Source organism: Diplotaxodon limnothrissa, linkage group LG11, assembly GCF_057381915.1.
Source record: "Diplotaxodon limnothrissa isolate DT_005_m linkage group LG11, D_limnothrissa_male_GT1.1, whole genome shotgun sequence".
Lineage (NCBI taxonomy): Eukaryota > Metazoa > Chordata > Actinopteri > Cichliformes > Cichlidae > Diplotaxodon > Diplotaxodon limnothrissa.
The window spans coordinates 40,359,583-40,383,731 of NC_140606.1; the positions used below are offsets into that span (position 1 = coordinate 40,359,583).

The 24,149-nt window shown below is 45.3% G+C and overlaps 1 protein-coding gene across 1 annotated transcript in view; it reads right to left on the reverse strand.

The window, feature by feature from the left end:
* Positions 1–19,354, reverse strand: part of arhgef2b (rho/rac guanine nucleotide exchange factor (GEF) 2b) — a 38,241-nt gene extending 18,887 nt beyond the window's left edge. The window contains exon 1 of the mRNA XM_085366769.1: positions 19,178–19,354. Coding sequence (XP_085222895.1) covers positions 19,178–19,234 — 57 coding nt within the window. The 5' untranslated portion in view covers positions 19,235–19,354. The remainder of the gene's footprint in view (positions 1–19,177) is intronic.
* Between the last annotated feature and the right edge of the window lie 4,795 nt (positions 19,355–24,149).

The following is a 24,149-nucleotide window of genomic DNA, read 5'->3' on the forward strand; positions in this document are numbered from 1 at the left end:
CAAATCAAAAACCCTGGATTAACGGAGATGTTCGCGCGGCACGGAGCACCGCCTATGCCTCCGCGAACACATCGGACTACAAACACGCACATTACCAACTCCGGAAGACGATCAAAGCAGCCAAACGTGAGTACAGGGACAGGGTGGAGCAACAGTTTGACAACCCTCGGAGTATGTGGCAGGGACTAAACACGATCACAGACTTTAGAGGGAAACCAGCACACCGCAGACCACGGCCTCTCTGTGTGAGGATCTAAACGTATTCTACGCTAGATTTGACACAGCGAACACCATGAGACCGGACAGTGTGCGCACCGCGGATGACGTCAGCGCCAGGGGCGGATCTAGAGAAATTTTCTTAAGGTGGCAAAGAAATCAAATGGGGTGGCAAAATCAAAGCCTTTTTTTTTTTCAAACACTCATGCAGGTGGTTACATATGGTTAAATGATTCAAATGCAGTAAGTATGCAAGTTTTTCATATAAATATAGTCTATAACTTAATTATTGTCTGTAGCCCACATAATTACACACTAGTTACATATGAGTTTTGATCTTATGTACTGTATAGCCTGTAGAATAAATAAATATGTAGCCCAATAAATATAAAATCCAGAAAGCTACACAACATGGGGCGCTTCATTTACAAACACAAGTCTAACTTAAGTTTCACTGTTTTTGTTAAAAACAGTCACATTGTTACAGCTTAAATTACACAAAATGTCAGAAATCTGCACTGTCATGAACAAAAATGTAAACCGAATTTTTCATGTTTTGTTGGATTAACCCTCTGAGGTCTACAATACAACCGGCCATTTTTGACTCCTTTTGAGTTTATGTTTGTATTTCACCCTGAAATTGTTTCATTTTGGTTTTTTCCCCATTGCCTTGTTTGATTTCTTTTCAGCTCAACTGAATTTAGTTGTTTTTTCACCGACATGCTGAATTAGTGTTACTGATCTGAAATCACACAAAGAACTTAAAATCCTAGTAGAATTTTTTTACTGTAAAAAAACACAGACATGTTGAGTACATTTTTATAACTTGAAATGCAAATATAAAATGTACATTTTGTAAACATAAACAACCATTTATCTAAAAATGCACCCCATACACCTGCCATTTTTTTTCATTTTGTACAACCATTTAAAAATATTACTAAAACTAAAATGAGAGAACAATCAGGTGTTGCAATAAGATGCCCCACAAATGATGTGTGTCAGTAAAAAACAAGTTTGTCCACCAAAAGACAGAAAGCACAGGGACAAACCTGCAGGCCTGACAACAGCAGATGTATCACTCCGCTGGTTTTCTACTTAGTGACAGTGTTTACGTTGCAAATGTGGCTCTGTGACAGTCATTAGCGCCCTCACTGACACACAAAACAAAACGACTACACAACAGAACAACTACACAACACAACACAACACACTAAGTATGCACTCCACACTAAACGTCACAAATCTCCCACATCTAAAAACTCACTCTGTCTCGCTGCCGTTACCGTCACTCCCCAAACTTTTCCCTTTTCCTAAACAACCAAATCCCACGTGTTGACTTTTTTAAAAATTGGTCGCCATGGTGTATTTTTCCACCGATAGGAAACATGTGGCTTTATTTCTTTCCTTACTGTTTTCGTGCTGTCTTTAGAAAACGCTTAAAACACACACACACAAAAATGTGACCACAGTATTTAGAAAAAAGCGTGGCTTATATATATTTTTATCATAACTCTGGATTTACTGGCCTGTAATTAAAATTTAAAAACTTTAAAGTCCGAACTTTCAATGTGGCTGAAACAGAGACTCAGCGTGGCTGCAGCTTGTTGCTGTGTCACTCACAGATGTGTGCTCACATCAGTCATGTGATCTGGAGGTGCAGCGTGTCCGTGGACCTCAGAGGGTTAATAACACTCACCTTCCTTCCATTTCCACAGTGTAACATCCACCCACCTGTGTGAAAAGCGAAATTCCCATGGTGTTGTTCAAAATGTGCTCTGGCACAATCATGAGCATCGCTTGCTACTGAAAACAAGAAAAAAGCCGGTCCTGCTTTGGGCTGAACCATTTGTTGGTGGAGGGGGGGAACACTATGCAACATATTCAGTTTTAGCATTTATATTCACTGCTGACTGTAACTACGCTCAAACTGTTAATGCTATCTTATTTTAATAAACAGCACTGTCAAATGCAAAACTAGGGTGGCACTTGGGGTGGCAAGGGATCATTTTAGGGTGGCACTTGCCACCCCATGCCACCCTTCTAGATCCGCCCCTGGTCAGCGCGCACACTGTGTCTGAGGAGGATGTGCGGAAGTTCACCAGGAAGGTGAACGCACGCAAAGCTACTGGTCCGGACGGGATTCCCGGCCGCGTCCTCAAGTCATGCGCGGATCAGCTGGCTGGAGTGTTCACACACATCTTCAACCTTTCCCTCTCTCCGTCTGTAGTCCCAGCCTGCTTCAAAATGGCCACCATCATCCCTGCACCCAAATCCTCCAGCATCTCCTCATTGAACGACTGGCGACCTGTAGCCCTGACCCCCATCGTGAGAAAATGCTTCGAGAAGCTGGTCAGGGACTTCATCTGCTCTGCACTACCCGACTCACTGGACCCTCTACAGTTCGCATACCGCCACAACAGGTCCACTGATGATGCCATAGCCCTGACACTACACACTGCCCTGTCACACCTGGAGAAGAGAGACACGTATGTGAGGATGCTGTTTGTAGATTACAGCTCAGCATTCAATACCATCGTTCCCTCGAAGCTGGACAGGAAACTGCAGGATCTAGGACTGAGCAGCTCCCTCTGCAGCTGGATCCTTAGCTTCCTGTCTGACAGACGCCAAGTGGTCAGACTGGGCAGCATCACCTCATCCCCCATCACACTGAACACTGGTGCTCCACAGGGGTGTGTACTGAGCCCTCTCCTGTACTCACTCTACACCCATGACTGCACGGCCACTAGCAACTCCAACATCATTGTGAAGTTTGCGGACGACACTACAGTGGTGGGTCTTATCACCAACGGTGATGAGACGGCTTACAGGGAGGAGGTCAGCGCCCTGACCCACTGGTGTCAAGACAACCATCTCACCCTCAACGTCGCAAAGACAAAGGAGTTGATAGTGGACTTCCGGAGGTGCAGAGAAGCACACACCCCCATCACCATCAACGGCGCTGCTGTGGAGAGAGTGAGAAGCTTCCGGTTCCTTGGCGTACACCTGGCTGAGGATCTTACGTGGTCAGTACACACAAACAAAACAGTGAAGAAGGCGCAGCAGCGCCTCTTCTTTCTCAGGAGACTGAAAAGATTCGGCACGAGCCCCCGCATCCTCAGGACCTTCTATCACTGTGCCATTGAGAGCATCCTCACTGGATGCATCACCACCTGGTATGGCAACAGCACCGCCTACAACTGCAAAGCTCTCCAGCGAGTAGTGCGGTGCTCTGAACGGATAATTGGAGGTGAGCTTCCCTCCCTCCAAGACATCTACAGGAAGCGCTGCCTGAGGAAAGCGGGGAGGATCATCAAGGACTCCAGTCACCCCAGCCATAAACTGTTCAGACTACTTCCATCAGGAAGGAGGTTCTGCAGCATCCGGTCCCGTACCAGCAGACTGAGAGACAGCTTCTTCCATCAGGCCATCAGACTGCTGAACACGTCATAGACACCTCAGCTTCACTACTGGAACTTCAACATTATGCACTCCATACTGTACAGTAATGCCACTTTTTTGCACATATTCAACTCTGTATATTTTATTTATTGTTTACTCTATTTAATTTGTAAAATGTCTATACACACACACACACACACACACACACACACACACGTAGAAAAACATATTTAGTATACACATCCAGTAATGCATACACTCTTATATTGTACATATATTTATTAGTCTCAGATTTAGCCATTCTTATATTTTGTTTGTTTTATGTTATTGTATTTTTACACACCTCTGTTGCTTGTGAAGCTCGCACACAAGAATTTCACTCGCATGTACTGTACCAGTGTACCTGCACATGTGATGTGACAATAAAAGTGATTTGATTTGATTTTGGGATGAAACATGCAAACGCACGTGTCCAGTGTATTTCTAACTGTTTATATCCCACATAGCAAGCAGGGGCCTGTTCTTCGTACGTCGCTTACTACATCCAAGATCAAATGACACATCCAAGACCAAACCATCGCGCTAACCGTGATCTCGCTAATCCGGTTCCCCGAACACACCTGCTGTTGACGATTAGTACAGCTGGACGCAGTAATGTGACATCACTGGGTGTCGTAAAAGGGGCTACGCATCGATAGTAGAAACATTGATCGGCAACCCTCTGATTGGTCGGCGAAAATGTCGAAGGGGCGTGCTCGGTATTTTCCGGCAGCAGAGCAAGAACTCATGATTGAGGGATTTCAGGAGTTTCAGAGTTTAATTAAAACGCAAGAGAACACTGCAAAGGCTGCAAAAGCAAGGAGAGAGGGCTGGCAGAAAGTTGCTGACAAATCAAACTCGTAGGTAATTTAATAATAATAATAATAATGGATTGGGTTTATATAGCACTTTCCAAGGCACCCAAAGCGCTTTACGATACCACTATTCATTCACTCCCACATTCACACACTGGTGGAGGCAGCTACGGTTGTAGCCAGGCTGCCATATCGCGCCATCGGCCCCTCTGGCCAACACCAGTAGGCGGTAGGGTAGATCTATCATATGACACTACATTGTCCAATATCATATGGCATTATATTATATTATAATATGTTATATTATATCCCCTTTCACATTAGAGCCACAACAGGACCCACAAGAACATGGGAACAAGTAAAAGTGGAATACAGGAGTATTCTACAGAATGGTAATATTTATCTCTTAGATTGCTTTTCGTCTCTTGGCAAGGTAATACTGGCCTGTAATACTCTGTTAGTTTGTTCATAACAGCAACCAAGAAAAGGGCAGAGCAAAAAAAAGACAGGTGGTGGTCCTGCACCCCCTCGTCAACAAGTTGGTTAAGTAAAGTCGCGCTGAGCTAAAGGATCCTGTCTATCCCGCAATATACGCTGAATTCTGAGGACTCTCCTTATCAATCTTGCACCTTCCGCAATGGGTTGGTCGCGTATACGGACAGGACATGGCTGCGACAGACTTCCCAAATCCACCTTCGCTTTTATAGCCGTGGTCTCTCATCTTGATTACACGAAGTAATTTACAATTACTACTCTGAAATATGACTTACATCTGTAATAATCACATACATGTAATAGAATGTTAATAGTTCATTTCCCTTTTTTAGGAAATGACGTGTATGTATCTGTGTGACATCAATAAAAGGATCAAGTGCTGCATTATCTTTAGTTACATTGATGTTATTTATTTATGGTGAAACAGTGGTGGAATATCGCTGTTGCTTTCGTATGAATGACGCGGACATACCTGCGTGGCCGCGATCTAATCCTGTTTACATAAAGTAAACCTGCTCCCCAGCAGGTTTACGCTTACGGCTCTGTTGCTATGACAGCAAGTCCCGGATGAGCTTCGGGGAACCGAACGATCCAGGATCACGCGAAATCGTCAACAATCTAATCCAGCTAACTTACTTAGCGAGGTACGACGAACAGGCCCCAGGTCTGGCCTGGATCTGGGATCAAGCCGGCACTGCTGACTGACTTCTGGAATGAAGTCATCCAGATGTGGGCCAGGGCTGGCGTAGATGGCACTGTCTATGTTATGTCATGCCATATCTGGCTCGATTGTGGTTTGGTTTATGTGGCCCAGGCTCATAGAAAGCAGGTCTTCCTTGGATCCAGCATCAAGCTGGCACTTCTGACTGACCGGTGTCATGGCAGAGTGTATGTAAACCAGATGTGGGCCAGGTCTGGCAATGATGGCACTGTTTATGTTCCTATTTTCCTATTTTAGTTAGAAGACCCAAATGCCATGTTGCAATACTATACTATTATGGTAGCCAACGTTTCAAATACAGGTTTCACAGGTTTGTGTCAAACCGTGCTCTTTATCCAAAACATAGTGAGGGTTTACTCATGTTTACCACTGAGTGGCTGTAGCTCAGGAGGTAGAGCAGCCTGCTGATTGGAAGGTTAGTGGTTCGATCCCTGGCTTCTCCAGTCTGCATGTCAAGAGTGTGAATGTGTATGAATGTAGTTAGGAAGCACTCAGTTTAGAGAAAGTGGGTGAATGTGGCATGCTGTATAGAGCACTTTCAGTAATCCGGAATAGTGAAAAGTGTTATATAAGATCAGTCGATTCACTGTCTGAACAGAGTTTTGTCATGTTACTTTTGCACTATTATGCACATGTTGTTATTACATGGCTTGATTAAGGTACACATTAGGCTGACATCTGGGGCCACGGCTGAAACTGTGTGTTTGCAACTGGCCTTGTGCTGGCCCATGTGTGGGCCACCCCTGGCAAACCAGATCTGGGCCACACATGGGTGGTAATGCGTGAGCAGCAGACGATCAGTTGGAGGTCTGGATCATCTCCCAGGTCCTCTCTCGTGTCTTTATTGGGTTTTTTTACTCCTGTTACGGACGTGATACTGTTCAGCTACTAGGGTCACACTGCTGAAATATGCTGAGTTTTCAGATACCAGCTCTTTGGAATTCACTGTTTTGGTGCAAAAATACTAAAAAAATTTTTTATTTCCAACCGTGTTATCTTTAACATTTTTCATAGGTTCAGTAAAGAAATGTGAACAGGACACTGGTAAGAAAGAGCCTAAAGACACTGGGGTGTCTTATGTGTGGATACAACATTGGTTCATCGTTGATTTATTATCCTTTTTATGTTTGAATGATTCAAAGGTCAGAGCTACGAGGCTAAACAAACACAGTGGTCAGGTACATGGACCAGACTGAAAAAGCAGCCAGTGTCCAAAATAACTTTACTGGAGAACTCCTGCTCGAGTCTGGCTGCTTATGAGCAAAGCATAAAGAACGAGACGTTTGCACAGCATCAAGATATCCATCCTTCCACTGCCCCACTTCGTGTCCGTCACAAACAGCAACACTGTCAGTGGAAATAATCACAGATTTAACTAATGATGGTGATGATTATAGAAACACGGTTAGTTCTTCCTGCTTGAGTTTTCTCTGCATGTGATCAGTGTTTCTATTTGAGCTCATGCCTGAAAATAATAACTACTTCCTGTTTCTGACTCTGAACTTCTTCTGGTCAGATATAAATTAAAGGAAAGAAATCATGTGACTAGCAGCCAGCCAATGACAGAGCTCCTGTTTTAAACTGTCTGTAAAGTTAAAGTTTTAAGGTAAACAAACTGCAGCAGCTGTGATGTGAAAACCGTCTCAGCATTGACAAGAAAAGCATCATAGTTACAGAGAAACTGGTGACAGTCACTGATCAGCTGATCAATAAATAAAGAGCTCAGTGATGAAGACGAAGAAAGCGAGCTCTGTGCTGTGGAGTGGGGGGGGGGGGGGTGTCATGTGACGGCGGGCAAGTAAGCTGAGGTTAGAGGAGAGACGGGAGAGACAGCAGACTCAGTGAGGACAGAAGAGAAAAACAGGTAATGCTTCACTGGAGTCTGACCCATGTGACCTCACCGCATACCAGCCGCAGAGCTGATAACACGCTGGTGAAACGCAGTCTGTGCTGGCCTGACTTAATGCTTCATGTCCTGAGCATTGTGTTTTCCTTTTTCCTATGTAGTGTTTAGTGACTACTCAGTAGTATTTAATTTAGATTGACTTGAGGCATGATTTGATGGCATAGTTCAGGTTTGAGCACAGTTTGAATTGTTTTGGGGTGAACGTTTTTGCAAGAAGAGTCAGAGGTTTTGTGAATGTAGCTTGAAAATTGGGTTTTGGACACCAAGGTCAATCACTTCTTTCTGGGGTAAATCGACATGGTAACTAGACATCGTCAGATATGAAATAACCACCTACTGACCAATCACATCTCCAGAAAATAGGATCACAATTGCTAGAAGATCCCTCAGACTTCGACGTGTGAACGGTCTGTGTTTGTGAAGGTTCTCAGTCATCCAGAAAGCTCCTTAGAGCTTTCTTTCCAAGCTCTATGGAGCTTGGAAAGAAAAGCGTCTGGACTTCTTTGAGTTGCTTGAAGATGTTTCACCTCTCATCCGAGAAGCTTCTTCAGTTCTAAGGTCAAATGGTGGGGAGATTTACACATTCACATCCTGGGCCATCTGACCTCAGGAAATCACATGATAGGGTGGGGCCAGGTTTCACAATGAGCTCACCCGAAACCTTGGCTGATTGTGACCCACACCCGCTTTCACACCTTGGCTCACGTGATTAGGTAGAGGATCATCAGGGGGTCCTTTTGTCCCTCTTTGGGAGTAAACTCCCACTGGGTTTAAATCTGGGACTCTCCACCATTTGACCTTAGAACTGAAGAAGCTTCTCGGATGAGAGGTGAAACATCTTCAAGCAACTCAAAGAAGTCCAGATGCTTTTCTTTCCAAGCTCCTTAGGTCTGTGTTTGTGTTTCCCTGATGAGTATCAGTAATAAATACCAAATAAAGATTTTTTTTATGCAACTTTATTTCTTGACAAACACTTTTACAGCAGTGTTGTTCTAAGCACATTAATTGATCCTACAAGAGAACTCCTACACTACACTAACGTCTTTGCTCTGAAACCCTTCAACGAGTCTGCAGCTGACAGAATAAAAACGAAAGCAGCAGGTTACCAAAGTTTTGGTTTAAAATTAGCTAGAAGGGTTTTCACTGATTATTTTATTACAGTAGATTCTTTGCAGGGGGAATACGTTTTAAAACCACTGTGTGAAGCACAAACTGCTCTAGTCATGTGAATTTGCATGAATTAATCTGGTGATTTAGAAAATGTCTACATTTGGTTCTACTTGATTCTAATCTGCTGGCAACACAGAACAAACACCAAGATCAGCTGTTCTTTCCACTTTGATCTGCAACAAGTTGAAACGATTTTCATCATCAGGCTGTGAGAAGCTTTCGTGTTTAAATGGATCCAGTTTCACTACTCTAACTACCTTAGAAGTAAAAAGCACCGCTCTGAGCACGCTCAGTGAAAAATTAGAGAATTACAGAGACTGTGTGTGTGTGTGAGAGAGAGAGACTGTGTGTGTACGTGTGTGTGTGTGTGTGAGAGAGAGACTGTGTGTGTGTGTGTGAGAGAGAGACTGTGTGTGTGTGTGTGTGTGTGTGTGTGTGTGTGAGAGAGACTGTGTGTGTGTGTGTGTGTGTGTGTGTGTGTGTGTGTGTGTGAGAGAGAGACTGTGTGTGTGTGTGTGTGTGTGTGTGAGTGTGAGAGAGGTAGAGAGAGAGACAGTGTGTGTGTGTGAGTGTGTGTGAGAGAGAGAGACTGTGTGTGTACGTGTGTGTGTGTGTGTGAGAGAGAGACTGTGTGTGTGTGTGTGAGAGAGAGACTGTGTGTGTGTGTGTGTGTGTGTGTGTGTGTGAGAGAGACTGTGTGTGTGTGTGTGTGTGTGTGTGTGTGTGTGTGTGTGTGTGAGAGAGACTGTGTGTGTGTGTGTGTGTGTGTGTGTGTGTGTGTGTGTGTGTGAGAGAGAGACTGTGTGTGTGTGTGTGTGTGTGTGTGTGTGTGAGTGTGAGAGAGGTAGAGAGAGAGACAGTGTGTGTGTGTGTGTGTGTGTGAGAGAGAGACAGTGTGTGTGTGTGTGTGTGTGTGAGTGTGAGAGAGGTAGAGAGAGAGACAGTGTGTGTGTGTGTGTGTGTGAGAGAGAGACAGTGTGTGTGTGTGTGTGTGTGTGAGTGTGAGAGAGACAGTGTGAGTGTGAGAGAGAGAGAGAGGTAGAGAGAGAGAGACAGTGTGTGTGTGTGTGTGTGTGTGTGTGTGTGTGTGTGTGTGTGTGTGTGTGTGTGTGTGTGTGTGTGTGTGTGTGTGTGAGAGAGGGAGAGAGACAGTGTGTGTGTGTGTGTGTGTGAGAGAGGGAGAGAGACAGTGTGTGTGTGTGTGTGAGTGTGAGAGAGGTAGAGAGAGAGACAGTGTGAGTGTGTGTGTGTGTGAGAGAGAGAGACAGTGTGAGTGTGAGAGAGAGAGAGAGGTAGAGAGAGAGAGACAGTGTGTGTGTGTGTGTGTGTGTGTGTGTGTGTGTGTGTGTGTGTGTGAGAGAGGGAGAGAGACAGTGTGTGTGTGTGTGTGAGAGAGGGAGAGAGACAGTGTGTGTGTGTGTGTGAGAGAGAGAGAGAGACAGTGTGTGTGTGTGAGAGAGCGAGAGAGAGTGTGAGAGACTTTTCACACAACTTTATTTACACCACATTAAAAAGAAAAAACAAACAACACCAAAAAGTAACACAAAAATGCTAAAAAACTCAGTTCATTTTGACTCCCTGATTCCAACCAGAGAGCGGAAATTCAGCACCTTAACACAGCATAAATAAAGCTGCTTCTTCACACAAGAGCTGAAACTATCCGCACTGGTGTTCCCAGGGAGAGAAGCATGCCACTCCCCTCAGGCTGCTCCTCAAAGGAAGGACTGACCATCAGTGAAGGAAAAACATATTCGCTGTCATCAGCCCATTGATCAGCGAGGACCCAGTCTCCAGCAAAGTCTCTCAGTGATGGCGACAGAGATTGCCAAATTTCCTCCATAATTCTCCCCAGGATTCTGGAGGACTTAATGCCTGTGGCACCACCAAGTGCACCCATTGACATCCTTGTAAGATGACAGAGTTTGATAATGCCAGCCTCCACAAACAAGAACATAGTGCCAGGAAGTCATTAAAAAACAGTGGCTCCTTAAAAAGCCACATCCCAGGTCTGGGGTTAGGAGTACGTGCAACCTTCAGCGCCCGCCAGGCATTAACCACCGAGCTGTAAAATGGTACAAGCCCAGACAGGTCCACTTAATCCAATTTCAGAAGAAAGAGTTGTTGGTCCAATCCAAGCCGGCCCGCTCTCCTAAGCAACAATTGAGCAGAAGTCATCCAGCTGTGACCACAGCCATACAGCAGCCTCTGTGCCGTCTGTTGTCTAAAGGTTGGAGTTCTGGACAAAACATCTATTAGGCCTTGTCCCCCCTCCGCCACAGGAAGATACAGGCCCACCGCACGAAGCCAATGCTGACCCGACCAGACAAACTTCACCAGAAGCCGCTGCACCTCTTCCAGAAGACCGGGTGGTGACACTAAAACAAGTAACCTGTGCCATAAAGACAAGGCAACTAGATTATTAGCTATTACAACTCTACCCCTGTAGGACAGGTAGGGGAGTAACCGGTTCCATTTAGACAACTCAGCCTCCACCTGTTCCCGCACTCCCTCCCAGTTCTGCTTCACAAAGTCATCACTCCCCAAGTAAACCCCAAGAGTTTCAATGCCCCTTTGACCCCAGCGAAGGTTCCCAGGAAGTTTGGGAATACTCGCCAAATGCCCCACCAAACAGGCCTCACTCTTACCCCAATTAACCCTGGCTGAAGAAGCGTTTTCATACAAAACCAGACATTCCTTTAATTCCTCCACATCCCTTTGATCCTTAATAAAAACATTAACATCATCAGCACATGCTGACACAACAACAGGAGGGCTCTGAGCGAGATCTGGCAAAGAGAAGCCCCTCAACTTGCTCCTCAGTCTACAGAGAAAAGGCTCAATAGCAATGCTATAGAGCTGTCCCGACCCAGAAGACTCCAGAAGTGCTCAAGAAACTCCGATGGTAAACCATCTATTCCTGGAGCTTTGCCTGAAGCCATCTGAGACACCGCCACAAACAGCTCATCCAAGGTTATATCCCTGTTTAAAACATCCTGATCCCCTGGACTCAGCTGAGGAAGCCCCTGCAGAAGGTCCGAAGCAGAGTCCACATCACAGCTATCCGCACTAAACAAGTCCGTGTAAAAGGCCACTGCATGCCTTCTCATCTCAGCCAGATCTGTGGTCACCTTTCCATCCGAAAGATGAAGACACACCATTTGCTTTCTGTGAACCACAGATTTCCCCAAATTAAAGGAAAATGTAGTTGGAGCGTCCATGTCCTGGAGCCTGATGAGACATTCTCCATATGTGTTATCTCTTTTTCTAGCTCCTGCACAGTTGTCATGATATTGACTATCAAATTAAAACCATTTTGCTGACAAAACACACAAATTTCCTACCTCCCACCATTGAACGAAGGAATTAAAATCATCCTTCCTTGATCTCCAGTAATCCCAAAACACCTAAAATTTTCACAGAAAATCTGACCATGCAATAATTTTACATTGAACCGCCAAAAAGGTTTGGATTTACTGGTGGTAGATAGAAACAGCTCCATTAAAACTAAGTGACAGAAGGGAGACGGTAAGGGACGGAAGGGAGACGGGTAAGCGAATTATGCTGTAGGGGACGTCAGACGCTGGAGATTTGGCGGGAAAAAGCAAAGGGTAGCATAGAAATTAAAAAATGCTTTTAAACTTCAAGTATTCCAAATACACTAATCACTTGTCATTTAACTAACCACATTTGTCCAACTATCTCCAACACCCTGGAGGACAACGAGGAGAGTTTAGACGCTCTCCAAGATTTCATCAACCGGTGCTTCCATGACCTAGTAATGAAGAAGGCCCAGAGTGCGTCTTCCCTGGCCAAAGTTGAGACGCCGCCATCTAAAAGATGTCGCCCGGCAGACTCCCCCGGCACAACATCACCTGCCGGCAAAGACATTGTGGACATCCTGGAGTCAATCGATAGACATATGAAACTTTATATACACCACAAATGAACCCATTTAAAAACGAAATTGATCAATTTCTCGATAATGTAACTCTCCCAAAATTATTAGATACCCAAGCAGTGGCACTGGATTCGCCACTGACGCCAGGTGAACTCCAGTAAGCGCTGGTAAGTATGCCCACTAATAAGACTCCAGGTCCAGACGGCTTTCCAGCAGAATTCTACAAAGAATTCTGGACAATTCTGGCACCAATTTTTCACAGGATGTTGCAGGAAATCAAAGAAAATGGCAGACTTCCACCAAATATGCACTCTGCAAATATTAGTCTCTTACTAAAACCAGGTGAAAACCCTGTATTTCCTTCAAGCTATCGTCCAATATCCCTTATAAATGTGGACCTTAAAATAATCTGCAAAGCTCTCTCAAAGAGATTAGAGAAAATAACCCCCCTTTTAATTCATCCTGACGAAACTGGTTTCATAAAAGGTAGGCACTCATCAACAAATACACGTAGACTACTTAATTTAATAGACTACTCATGTAGTAAAAATATTGAAACCATAATATTCTCTCTTGATGCAGAAAAGGCGTTTGACAGAGTTAACTGGAAATTTTTATTTGCAACTTTACACAAATTTGGTTTCGGAAATTCTTTCATAAACAAATGACCAAACATCCTCCAGCTTCTGTCTCCTGAGGGGCACCAGGCAGGGATGCCCACTCTCCCCTTCACTGTTTGCAATTTTTATTGAATCACTAGCAGCAGCAATTAGATAGGCTACAACAATTAAGGGCCTAAAATGTATGGATGTAGAACATAAAATCAGCCTTTATGCAGATGATGTGTTACTTTTTCGCCAAAACTCACAAACCAATATCTCTGGGGTGATTGCATTGATAAACTCTTTCTCAAAAGTCCAAGATTATTCAATTAACTGGTAAAAATCTACAGTTCTTCCGATTAATTGCTCCTTCCATAATTCTTCATCTACCCGACTGCAATCTGGAAATATTAAATATTTAGGTATTAATGTTTCTCCCAAGCTTGCAGATCTAACTACATGAAACCACATCCCACTTTTAAAGACAGTAGAAGGCGATCTGACTAGATGGAAATGTCTACCCGAACAAACCATCACAAGTCTTGATACAGCCTCTGCCATCACATTTGATCAATCCCTCTGATAGGCTTCATCACCTAGTGGGGGGGGGGGGGGGGGGGGGGGGGGGGTTATGGTTTAGTCCTACCTTTGCTATTGTGGTTGATATGGGGGTAGGGACGGTCTTAGGGCGTTTAGGGATTCCCTAGGGACTTGTATATTTCTAAATTCCTTTGGAAAGATAAACCCCCACGTATCACCTTAAAAACATTACAAAGGACCAAGGATAAAGGAGGACTAGATCTGCCTAACTTCAATCACTACTTTTTAGCCAACAGGCTTCAAGTTCATCTCTAGATGGTTGAAACACACCTTCTTAGATGAACCTTGGATAGATGTAGAACAGGCACTATGTAATAACCTAGAAATTTCAGACCTACCATTTATCAGCTCAAACAACAAACGACATGAATGCTTTAAAAGCATCAATATTAGCTCTTCTCTAACAGCATGGTGGGAGTTTCTAAAAATGACAGAGTCTTCATTAATCCCATGTAAACGTACACCTATCTGGAACAATCCGGACATACCGGTATTACAAAACAATGATATGATCAACTTGCCAGATTGGAGTGGTAAAGGAATTAAATACTTGGAACATACATTGGAAGGAACAGACTTTATTTCGTTTGACAGACTAGTTATACAATATGGCATTAACAAGAAAAGATTTTTGGAATATCAACAAATTAAGTCCATAGTAAAAAAGAAATTTAATCCCAGTGAAGCTGAATTACAAACACCACCAAGTGTGGTACAATTTTTTAATCTAAAATCCCCCAAATTATTCTGTAAAATATACAGAACACTTTCTAAAATAGATGAATCAATATCCCTTCCTATTGCAAAATGGGAAGTGGATTTATCAATCAGCTTAGACCAAAACCTTTGGTCTCAGATTTGCTTAAAAACCTTTCAATGGATCAGAAATCCCAGTTGGCAATTAATACAATACAAAATATTACACAGAGTGCACTATACTGGTCATAGGATGTTCAAGATGAGCTATACGTCTTCCAATAACTGCTCACACTGTCAAGCAAATACACCGGACAATTATGTCCACACTCTTTGGTTCTGTCCACCAGTTCAGAAGTTTTGGCGCGAGATATGTGAAGACTTATCAAAGTGTCTGAAATGTAACATTCCAGCCTCCCCTTTAGTGTGCTTGCTAGGCAACTTGGATGAGGTCGTTACAGAAATAAACACAGCCCACATTGTTTTTACGGCCCTATGGTCCTCACTAACTGGAAAATAAAAATAATCTTAATTCTAACCAATATAAAAACCATCTAATAGAGCACATTAGTCTTGATACAGCCTCTGCCATCACATTTGATCAATCCCTCTGATAGGCTTCATCACCTAGTGGGGGTGGGGGGGGGGGGGGGGGGTTATGGTTTAGTCCTACCTTTGCTATTGTGGTTGATATGGGGGTAGGGACGGTCTTAGGGCGTTTAGGGATTCCCTAGGGACGTTTTCCCTGGAAGGCCTAACGCAGGGGTTGTGGCCATGACCTGGTTAGGGGCTCTGGTGGCTCTTAGATGGTGTTTTCCTTGTGGCTACGTACAGCGGAGATGGGGGAGGGTCTATGCTGGCGGAAGTTGGTTACTGGCCTGGTAGCCTGGCTGCCCCTGAGTGGATCCGGGATGGGCGAGGAGGCTTAGGGGTCTGGGGGTGCTCCGCCCCCGGGCAGGGGCTCTGGCCAGGCCTTTGTCCTGGTTGTTGTGTTGCCGGGTCGGTGGGCGGGTGGGTGCATGGGGACCTCAGGTGCATTGGCCCAACTGCAGGGCTCTCTAACTCTCTACGGTTTGCCCCTCTGGGGACAGGGGTACCCGGACCTGGGATATAGAGTATGTTTGGGCAGTGCCGAGTATTTGTTTTTTCTGTATATGGGGGTGGGAATGCACGTTTTATGTCTGCGTGTGCCTGTTCATCTGTGTCTATATGTCAGCTTGGGTCTTAGACTTCACCTCTCTGGGAACATCTCAAGCTCTCCGAGGTATGGAGGCCTATCTCCGCTCACCACACTCCCTGCCAGTCGCTGATGCCTTCAGATGTTGGTGTGTTGGTGGTTCTTGGTGTCTGGGGCTGGGCGCTCATGCAAGTACCGGCTCACTCCTGGTGGCTGATTGGCGGGGCCTGGCGCCTGTGGCCCGGCTGGGCCCCTTCCGGGGGGTGGGGTACAGCCTGAGGCCTGGTCCTCTCTGGCACAGCTGGCTGCCGGCAGAGCCCGTGGGCACTTATCGGCTACCCCCTCTGGTCTCTGCTCCGTGGCTGCTGGGTGACCTCTCCTTTGGGGCTCTCCTCAGCTCTTCCCAGGAGGGTGACACGGTTGCCCCCCTGGTGGTCCTCCTCGGGTCCTCGTATTCTGGGGCCTCTGGATGTCTGGGGCCTGGATCTCTTCCATACCTGCTTCATGTCCTGGTGGACAGGGCTATGGCTCCCCACACTCCCTAGCAGATCGTTACATGGAGAAACCTTTGGAATACAAACGTACTGATCCACACAGGTATGCACACGGGTGTTCACACTACACAAACTACCTCAAAGCACATTGTGCGCTGCTGATCTTACGTACAGCACAATAACATGTAATATTTAGCATCTACTGTTATCTACTGCTAGCTAGTTTATTGTGATGGTGCTGTTTTTTTATTATGTTGCTCTTTGTTGTTTGCTTTCTCTTCTGTTTTTTTTCTCCATACAGGTGATCCAGGTGTTTTGTTTGTTTTTCTTTTTTTTCTTCCCCCCCTTCTCACCGTCTCTTCTCCCCTCTGTTTTTCTTTCTCTCCCTCTCTTTCTTTCATTCTTTCTCCCTGTCCTATCCCCCAGTCATGTCTGTCCCATCTGTAACAACCGAAAATCAAATCAAATAAATACATAATTATAATAAAGGTCAATCAAATGGACCAATATGGCAAGGCCATGATGATCCAATTGGTAAAGTAAAGCCGCTTGGCATCTTTCTTGGCCTTCAGACAACAATTCTGATGGCTAAAGATCCAAATGGGACAGGCAACAAAAAAAAAAAAGAAATTAGTGATGATCTGAAAAAACAACATGAAAACACTGACAGTTAACAATTCGAGCAGTAAGTGAAACAGACAAATAAAACTCGTGTAATCTGGCTGCACTAACTCTGCCATCATTGACTTTCACCCAGGTATACTGCCTGGGGAAGGATGCTTCATCCTCCATGCCTCAACCAAGTTAATTTTCCGTAGGACATCTGATAAAGATGCGGCTCCGCCCCTGTCCTATCCAAAGTAAAGTCAAGACAACAATTACAGTCCCCACCCAACACAACACAGTCCCCTTGACCCTAAGGTTGGTGCATAGACAACAACAAAAGTAAAAATAAAACCTATTTCAGCTTTCACCATAAGGACTCTCCCCTTTACCATCTCCATGCTGAAAGTAATATTTGCATTAAGAGAAGGAGAAAATAAAATAGCAACTCCTGCACTAAAATTTGTCCCATGGCTACGAAGCTGCTGCCCTCCCCACCACAGACCCCAGTCTATTTCATTTGTACTGTCAGTATGTGTTTCTTGGAGAAAGGCTATATCTAGTGTCTTCTGCTTGATCACCTCAGCTAATAAGGGTCACACCTCACACTCTCACTCAGACACACCAAACTCACCACCATCAAACTCCCAGCATGCAGTGCGAGAGAGAGAGTGTGTGTGTGTGTGTGTGTGAGAGTGTGTGTGTGAGAGAGACAGTGTGTATGTGTGTGTCTGTGTGTGTGTGACAGCTGCAGTGTTGACTTTATTTCTCATTAACTGTTCAAACTGCGTTTCTGATTAAACTCGTTTTTAATAACCTGTTTCTGCACACGCACAGTCACCTGATCAGGGTCAAAGGTTATTGATTGTGGCTTCTTCCTCCTGTGGTTGGCTGCTGAAATACACTCACAGTTTGAAAATGTCAATTTTTAACATGTGGGTAACCATAGAAACAGGACTCCTTCTTCAGCAAAGTACACACCGGCTCTACTTCCATCCCACAATGCACTGCAGCGCAGTCACATGACCGCACAGCTAATGGTAAGATCAGTGTTCCTCAGTCAGAGCTGAAAGGAGTTTTACAGCTTCCTCCATGCCAGGGGACACTGCGGCGCCCTTTGGGAGATTATGCGATCCCATAATTCATAGCAGCGCACCGTCAGGTCATCATGGAAACGTGCTCGCCTGCTGGCACGAGGGAAACATTCGCTTCCTTCTCTGACATCAGAGTGAAGCATCTGCCTGAGCATAGGTCAAAGTGCAGCTCTGCCCTCATTGTGTAGCGTTAGAGAGAGATCATGTGACGGGGCGGTAATCACATGATCTGGTGTTCATGTGAGGTTATTCTGACTGAGTGAAGCCTCCTCACCTGAGCTCAGGTAATGTCAGCTCACTGATCAACGTGACATTTGCTCTGGGCCTCACACCTCCCATCATGTTCTCATCATCATCTGAAGCAGCTGATTGGTCGGTCTGTAGCAATACTTGGTGCAGACAGAGGGTATCGATCAGCGTTGATCAATGAACTAAAACTGATCAGTTTCACTGATGGCAGATCAATGAAGGACTTCAAATAAAGTTTTACGGAGTGTGTGTGAGAGAGAGAGACGGTGTGTGTGTGTGTGTTTTTTTAAGCATTTAAAGGGTTTATCTTCTACTAAACTTTATTAGTGTGTCACCTGTCTCAGTTTCCGTCTTTATTTACGGCTCAGAGGTCAGAGGTCAAATATTCACAGTCAAATATTCACTCCTCCTCCCTGCTTCCTGTCTGACACACACACACACACACACACACACACACACACACACAGCCTCCCCTCCCCCTTCTCGTTTCCTCCTGCAGGACAAAGCGGCCACGCTGCAGCTAACGGACACACAAACTAATACACACCAAAACTCAGTGTGAACACACGCACACAGGCCGAACGCACACGCGCCACGAACGCACACGGACGCTGAACACACACGCGCGCGCGCTCTGAGCAGTTTTCAGTCTGAACGGAAAAAAAAAGTCCCGTTTCCGTTTCTCCTCAAACTTTCCTCACGTGTTCAAACACAGCCTCCTGTACACGCTGATCATCGATCGATCGGTGATCAGCGTGTACGACCGATCAGTAGCCGATCAGTGTCTGATCAGCAGGTATCGATGCTGTGATCGATACTCTATAGTAACGGAACAGTCTAAGCGGAAACAAAGCGGAACAGCCGCCTCCCGCCGCTCCCTCAACGATCACTCATCAATAACTCCTGATCGGACGCGCGCAGCCGTCTGCCCCGATCCATCCGCGAGGAGCGGTGTGCACGCGCCCGGAGAGCATTTCTTTCTTTTTTCCGGTGAACTCACCTTCAGGTTAATTTCCTTCATCCTGTCCTGCCTCCTACTCTCCAGCAGCCGGGACATTCCCCTGATCAACCGATCCCTGATCAGCCGATGGTCGATCACCTGCCGATCTCCGATTGATCCAGCTGATTGCTCCGGTCTCTGATCAAAGAAGTGCGGTTCTCGTCCCGGAGCGTCCGCGGTCTGAGCGGAGGGGGCGGGGCTTCTCTCTGACTGACAGCGAAGCTCTGTACTTCTAACTAATCACAGCTCAGCCCGCTGCTGGGACGCTCGACCAATCACAATCCACTCAGGTCTGTGAGCCCAGCCCCCCGCCAGTTGTCAGGGAGCGCTTCTTTTCTCTACCGGGGCGGGTTGACGATAGTGAGGGGGGAGTCAGTCTCTATGACAACGTGTCCACAGCTCACGTGACCCTCATCAGCCACTAGGACAGCCGAGGGCGTCACGTGACTGATGACTTGCGCGGATAAAATAGACCCGCCCGCGCGGGCGCAGGGTGGACAACCATCGCGGTGTGACGTGGAACCCCGGAGGTCAATCCCCGCCCACTGCGCGCGGAGACCGGAGTACATTGGCGTAGACAAGAAACGAACCTCCATCGGACACAAAGAAAAAGCGATCGATGACAGATCAGACCGATCGGAAGCAGCTCCACAACAGTCATGTGATCGATCAGAAGCGGATAGATCACTTCACACAGAGCCAAACGTTTGTCTGCAACTGCCTCCCGGCACAGGCCGCCACACTGTTACCATGACAGCCAGCAATTAACAAACACATTAACCTGAGGATAGTGACGTCATGAAAGCCTACCGCCCCCTCTTGACTGGCCGGAGGAAATACAGCTGATATTTAACCTTTAGTCTTTCAAAGGGAAAAATGGATATTTTGACATCACGGCCAGTAGTGGTTCAACTCCACAATGAGGGCGGGGCCTTTTTGTGCGTGGGTTCTCTCCGGCTTCCTCCCACAGTCCACAGTTAGTGGGGTCTGGTTAGTTAGTGAAACCGGTGGTTACCAGACTAAATTATAAATAGCGGTGGGTTTCAATAATCGATTTTTCTGACTCAAAACGATTTTAGCTTGAATAAAGTGATTTTGATTCAATAAATTCTGAATTGATTTTTAAATATCAATGTATTTTGCCAGAAACGCCAGAATCTCAGGTCAAAGCTCACAAAACTATTCAACAACTAGCAAACCGATAAAACAGCAAATAAAGACAACTCTTTATTGTCACGGCGACGGATGGCCGGTACTGAATAGGACTCAGGTGCAGAAACCCAGAGCGGAGACGGTAGATGATTTAATAGTTTATTACGGTTAAGTGCAAGGGGAACAAAAAGGGGAAACGTGGCAAAGACAGAAAATGACGAGACGTGGAGCCTTGGTGTGGCGTGCCCAGGGGAACGTGGCTAGGGCGAGGGAACGAGGCCTGAGAAGTGGAACGGAGCTGAGTGGGGAACAGTCACACTGAGGGGAGAGGATATAGAAGTTAGGTAGGTAGTGAAGGCAGCTCAGAAGTGGCCAGTATAAGCGCAGCAATTCTTACTTGCAGTTAGGGACCTGGAGTGTTTGAGAGGGGGGTGATGAAGATCCAGGGGAGGCTGAGTGGCGTGGAAAGGCTGACCTGAGATCCGGGGCTCCAGATGGAGTGTGATGGCAGGAGGGCAGGCAGGTGAGGCACAGAGGGATTTCCAAAATGATCACTAGGTACTCCGAGTCCGGAGGTGGAGTGAGCCAGGGTGGGTACAGCAACTGTAGCACAAAGAGTCTTTGTTAGTAAGATGAATCACAGCGAGAATTTGAAACATAAGACCTGTTACCAACATGGGTTGATGACGAACTGGCAGTGAGTGAACATCGATGTGTGGTTTAAATCCCTCTGGCTTGATAGCCTGCAATAGGCTCCAGGTGTGCAGGAGCTGGAGTTGGCCCTGCCCAGGGGCGGATCCCAGGTCAGTTCAGGAGCCTAATGGAAACTCCAGCCACCCACCGTAGACCATGACATTTATTGTCATTGCACAGTCATACCTAGTACAATAGCACAACAAAACAGCACAGTAACTTAAATTAAAGTGGATTTTTTTAAGTGCATGAATGGTATGAGCAAATGAATGACGTAATAAATAAAAGAATGAGTATGTTTATTGCACATTACTATTGCTGCGTGCCCTCTGGAGACAGTGAGTGCTGTACAGGTCCTTAACGGAGGGAAGAGGATGTCCAATGATTTTTTGGACCATATTAATAACCCTCTGAAATGCTGTGGTGCAGCTGGAGAACAGCACACAGATGCAGTTTGTCAGCACACTTTCAATGGAGCAGCGGTAAAAGACGATCAGCAGCACCTTCTTCAGCTCCATTTTTCTGAGGATTCTCAGAAAATGAAGATGCTGTTGGGGCTTCTTTAAAACCGCCGAGGTGTTTGAGCTCCATTGGAGGTCTGTTTCTATGTGCACACCCAGGAACTTGAAACTGGACACCCTTTCCATGCACTCCCTGTTGATGCTGCAGCTCAGATTTCCTCCTTCTGAAGTTGACTACGAGCTCTTTTGTCTTGGTGGTATTGAAGTCCAGGTTGTTGTCTGCACACAAATCCGACATGCTCTGGACCTCAGCTCTATATCATGTCTGCATTGACTGGGTGGGAACTAACACAGTCATGTGTGTACAGAGTGTACAGTAGGGGTGTTAGTACACAGCCTTGTGGAGAGCTGGTGTTAAGGCTGAGGGCTGAGGAAAGATGAGGCCCCACTCTAACCCTCTATACACGGTCTGACAGGAAGTCTCTGATCCAGCAGCAGGTAGTAGAAGGAAGTCCGATATCCAGCAGTTTAACTATTAGTCTGTTGGGGAGTATCGTATTAAAAGCAGAGCGAAAGTCAACAAAGAGCAGCCTGGTGAATCGCCTCTGATGTTCCAGGTGAGAGATGGTGATGTGGTGCATTGCAACAATGGCGTCTTCAGTTGATCTGTTAGCTCTGTATGCGAACTGGAGCGGGTCGAGTGTGGGTGGCAGGCAGGACATGATGTGACGTCGGACCAGTTTCTCGAAGCACTTCATTATCTGTGGTGGGAATAACGGCGTTACAAGTAACGACGTTACTAACGGTGCTACTTTTTTCAGTAACAAGCAGAGATACTTGTAACGCGTTACTGTAATCCGATTACTTTTTTCAAGTAACGAGTAAAGTAAGGGATTACTATTGCAAAAACGGTAATTAGATTACCGTTACTTTCCGGTAGGAACACTGCGTTACTGTGTTACTAAAACCATGATTTTTTTGCGAGAATGTCTCATGACAGTGACGTAAGCGAGTGCGACGTTTGTGACAACAGCTGTGTGCAGATCAACAATGGATCATTATCGAGTGCGGAAGAGAGTATGAGCGTGCAGCGTTTAAAGCGTGGAAGTACTGACCTTACTTTGAGTTTAATTCCATAAAAAGTGACAAAAACATTAGTGTCCGCTGTGCGTGGGAAGAAAACTTCTTTTTACAGCGAAAAAACCCCTAAACCTCCAAGCAAGCACCGAGTAGCTATGACGTAATGGGAAATTCACAGAGAAACTCGTGGATTCTTCCACTGACCGCTGCGGCACACCTGCACCAGGACAAACCTCTGCCTACCCTACCTCCGCTAGTCTTTGACTTTATTTATTTTCTGCAGTGTTTTACTTGCATCTATTTGAAAGAGTGAGTGTAAACACACAAAAAAAATATTTTATGTGCTGGAATGTGCAGAAAATAGGTTTAAATATTAAACAAATTTCTTCCAGTCAGAGAATGTTGCATATAATTACATTTTTGCTTGATGCATAAAGTTAAAAGATTAAAACTAATAAAACAAGTTTTAAAAAGAGACTTTTCCATTTGATTACATTTTGTATGATGGATTATGCAGAAAAAGTAGAATTGGGCTGAAAGATCTATCGCTTTATCAACTATTCAGGTTGTAAATCGTGTTTTTAAAAAGTAACTAAGTAATTAATTACTTTTGAAAATAAGTAATCAGTAAAGTAACGGGATTACTTTTTTGGGGAAGTAATCAGTAATTAGTTACTGATTACTTTTTTCAAGTAACTTGACCAACACTGGTAACGAGTAATATGAGTAATTACTGTTCCTATCGTTACAACGCCATTACCATTACTAACAACAAAATACGGTCCGTTACTATTTTTCAACAGACGGTTGAAGCTGTGTTCAGCTTACTGCACATTATATTAGTTACACAGAAGTAGCTGTAAGTAATCGAGGCGCTACAGCTTTAAGCATTTGCGGGCACTCCCGCGGACAGCAATCACTTTCTGCCCGACGACCACTTTCTGGCACAACACCTGGAGCTAGTGAGCAAAACAATCGCATGAGTGCTGCTGTTTGATTGAAGAAGAATAAAGTGGTCGGGGTAAGCCAATTACATGACCACTTCAAGATGACAAAGCAACAAGGTGATATATAACAGTTTTTAAATTGTGTTGACAGGCCACGTAAAACCAGAGTCATGATAAACAATATATACACGGCGTTTGTTCCTGAATAGTTTCATCACGTTTACTGTCTAAGGACAGCGCTAGCAAGCACTCTGCTTATGACCAAACAAAAAACATGTTGGTGTTGGTGGAAAAATGCACCATGTCGACCAATCAAAAAATGATATGGCGACATGACATTTGGTTGTTTAGGAAGAGGCGGAAGATTTAGGAGTGACAGCGAGAGAGAGAGCAGAAAAAGAGAGAGCGAGAGCGAGTTTTGAGATGTGAGAGATTTGTGACTTTTAGCATGTTTGCAGTGTGTAGTTAATGTGTTGTCTTGTGTAGTTAGTGTGTAGTGTTGTGGATAGTTTTGTGTTGTGTGTCAGAACAATGAAGCGACTGCTGTCTCCAGGTAGAAACAGGAGTGATACACCTGCTGCTGTCAGACCTGCAGGTATCAGGCTGTGATGTTCTCCTTTATAGTGGACAGAAATTATT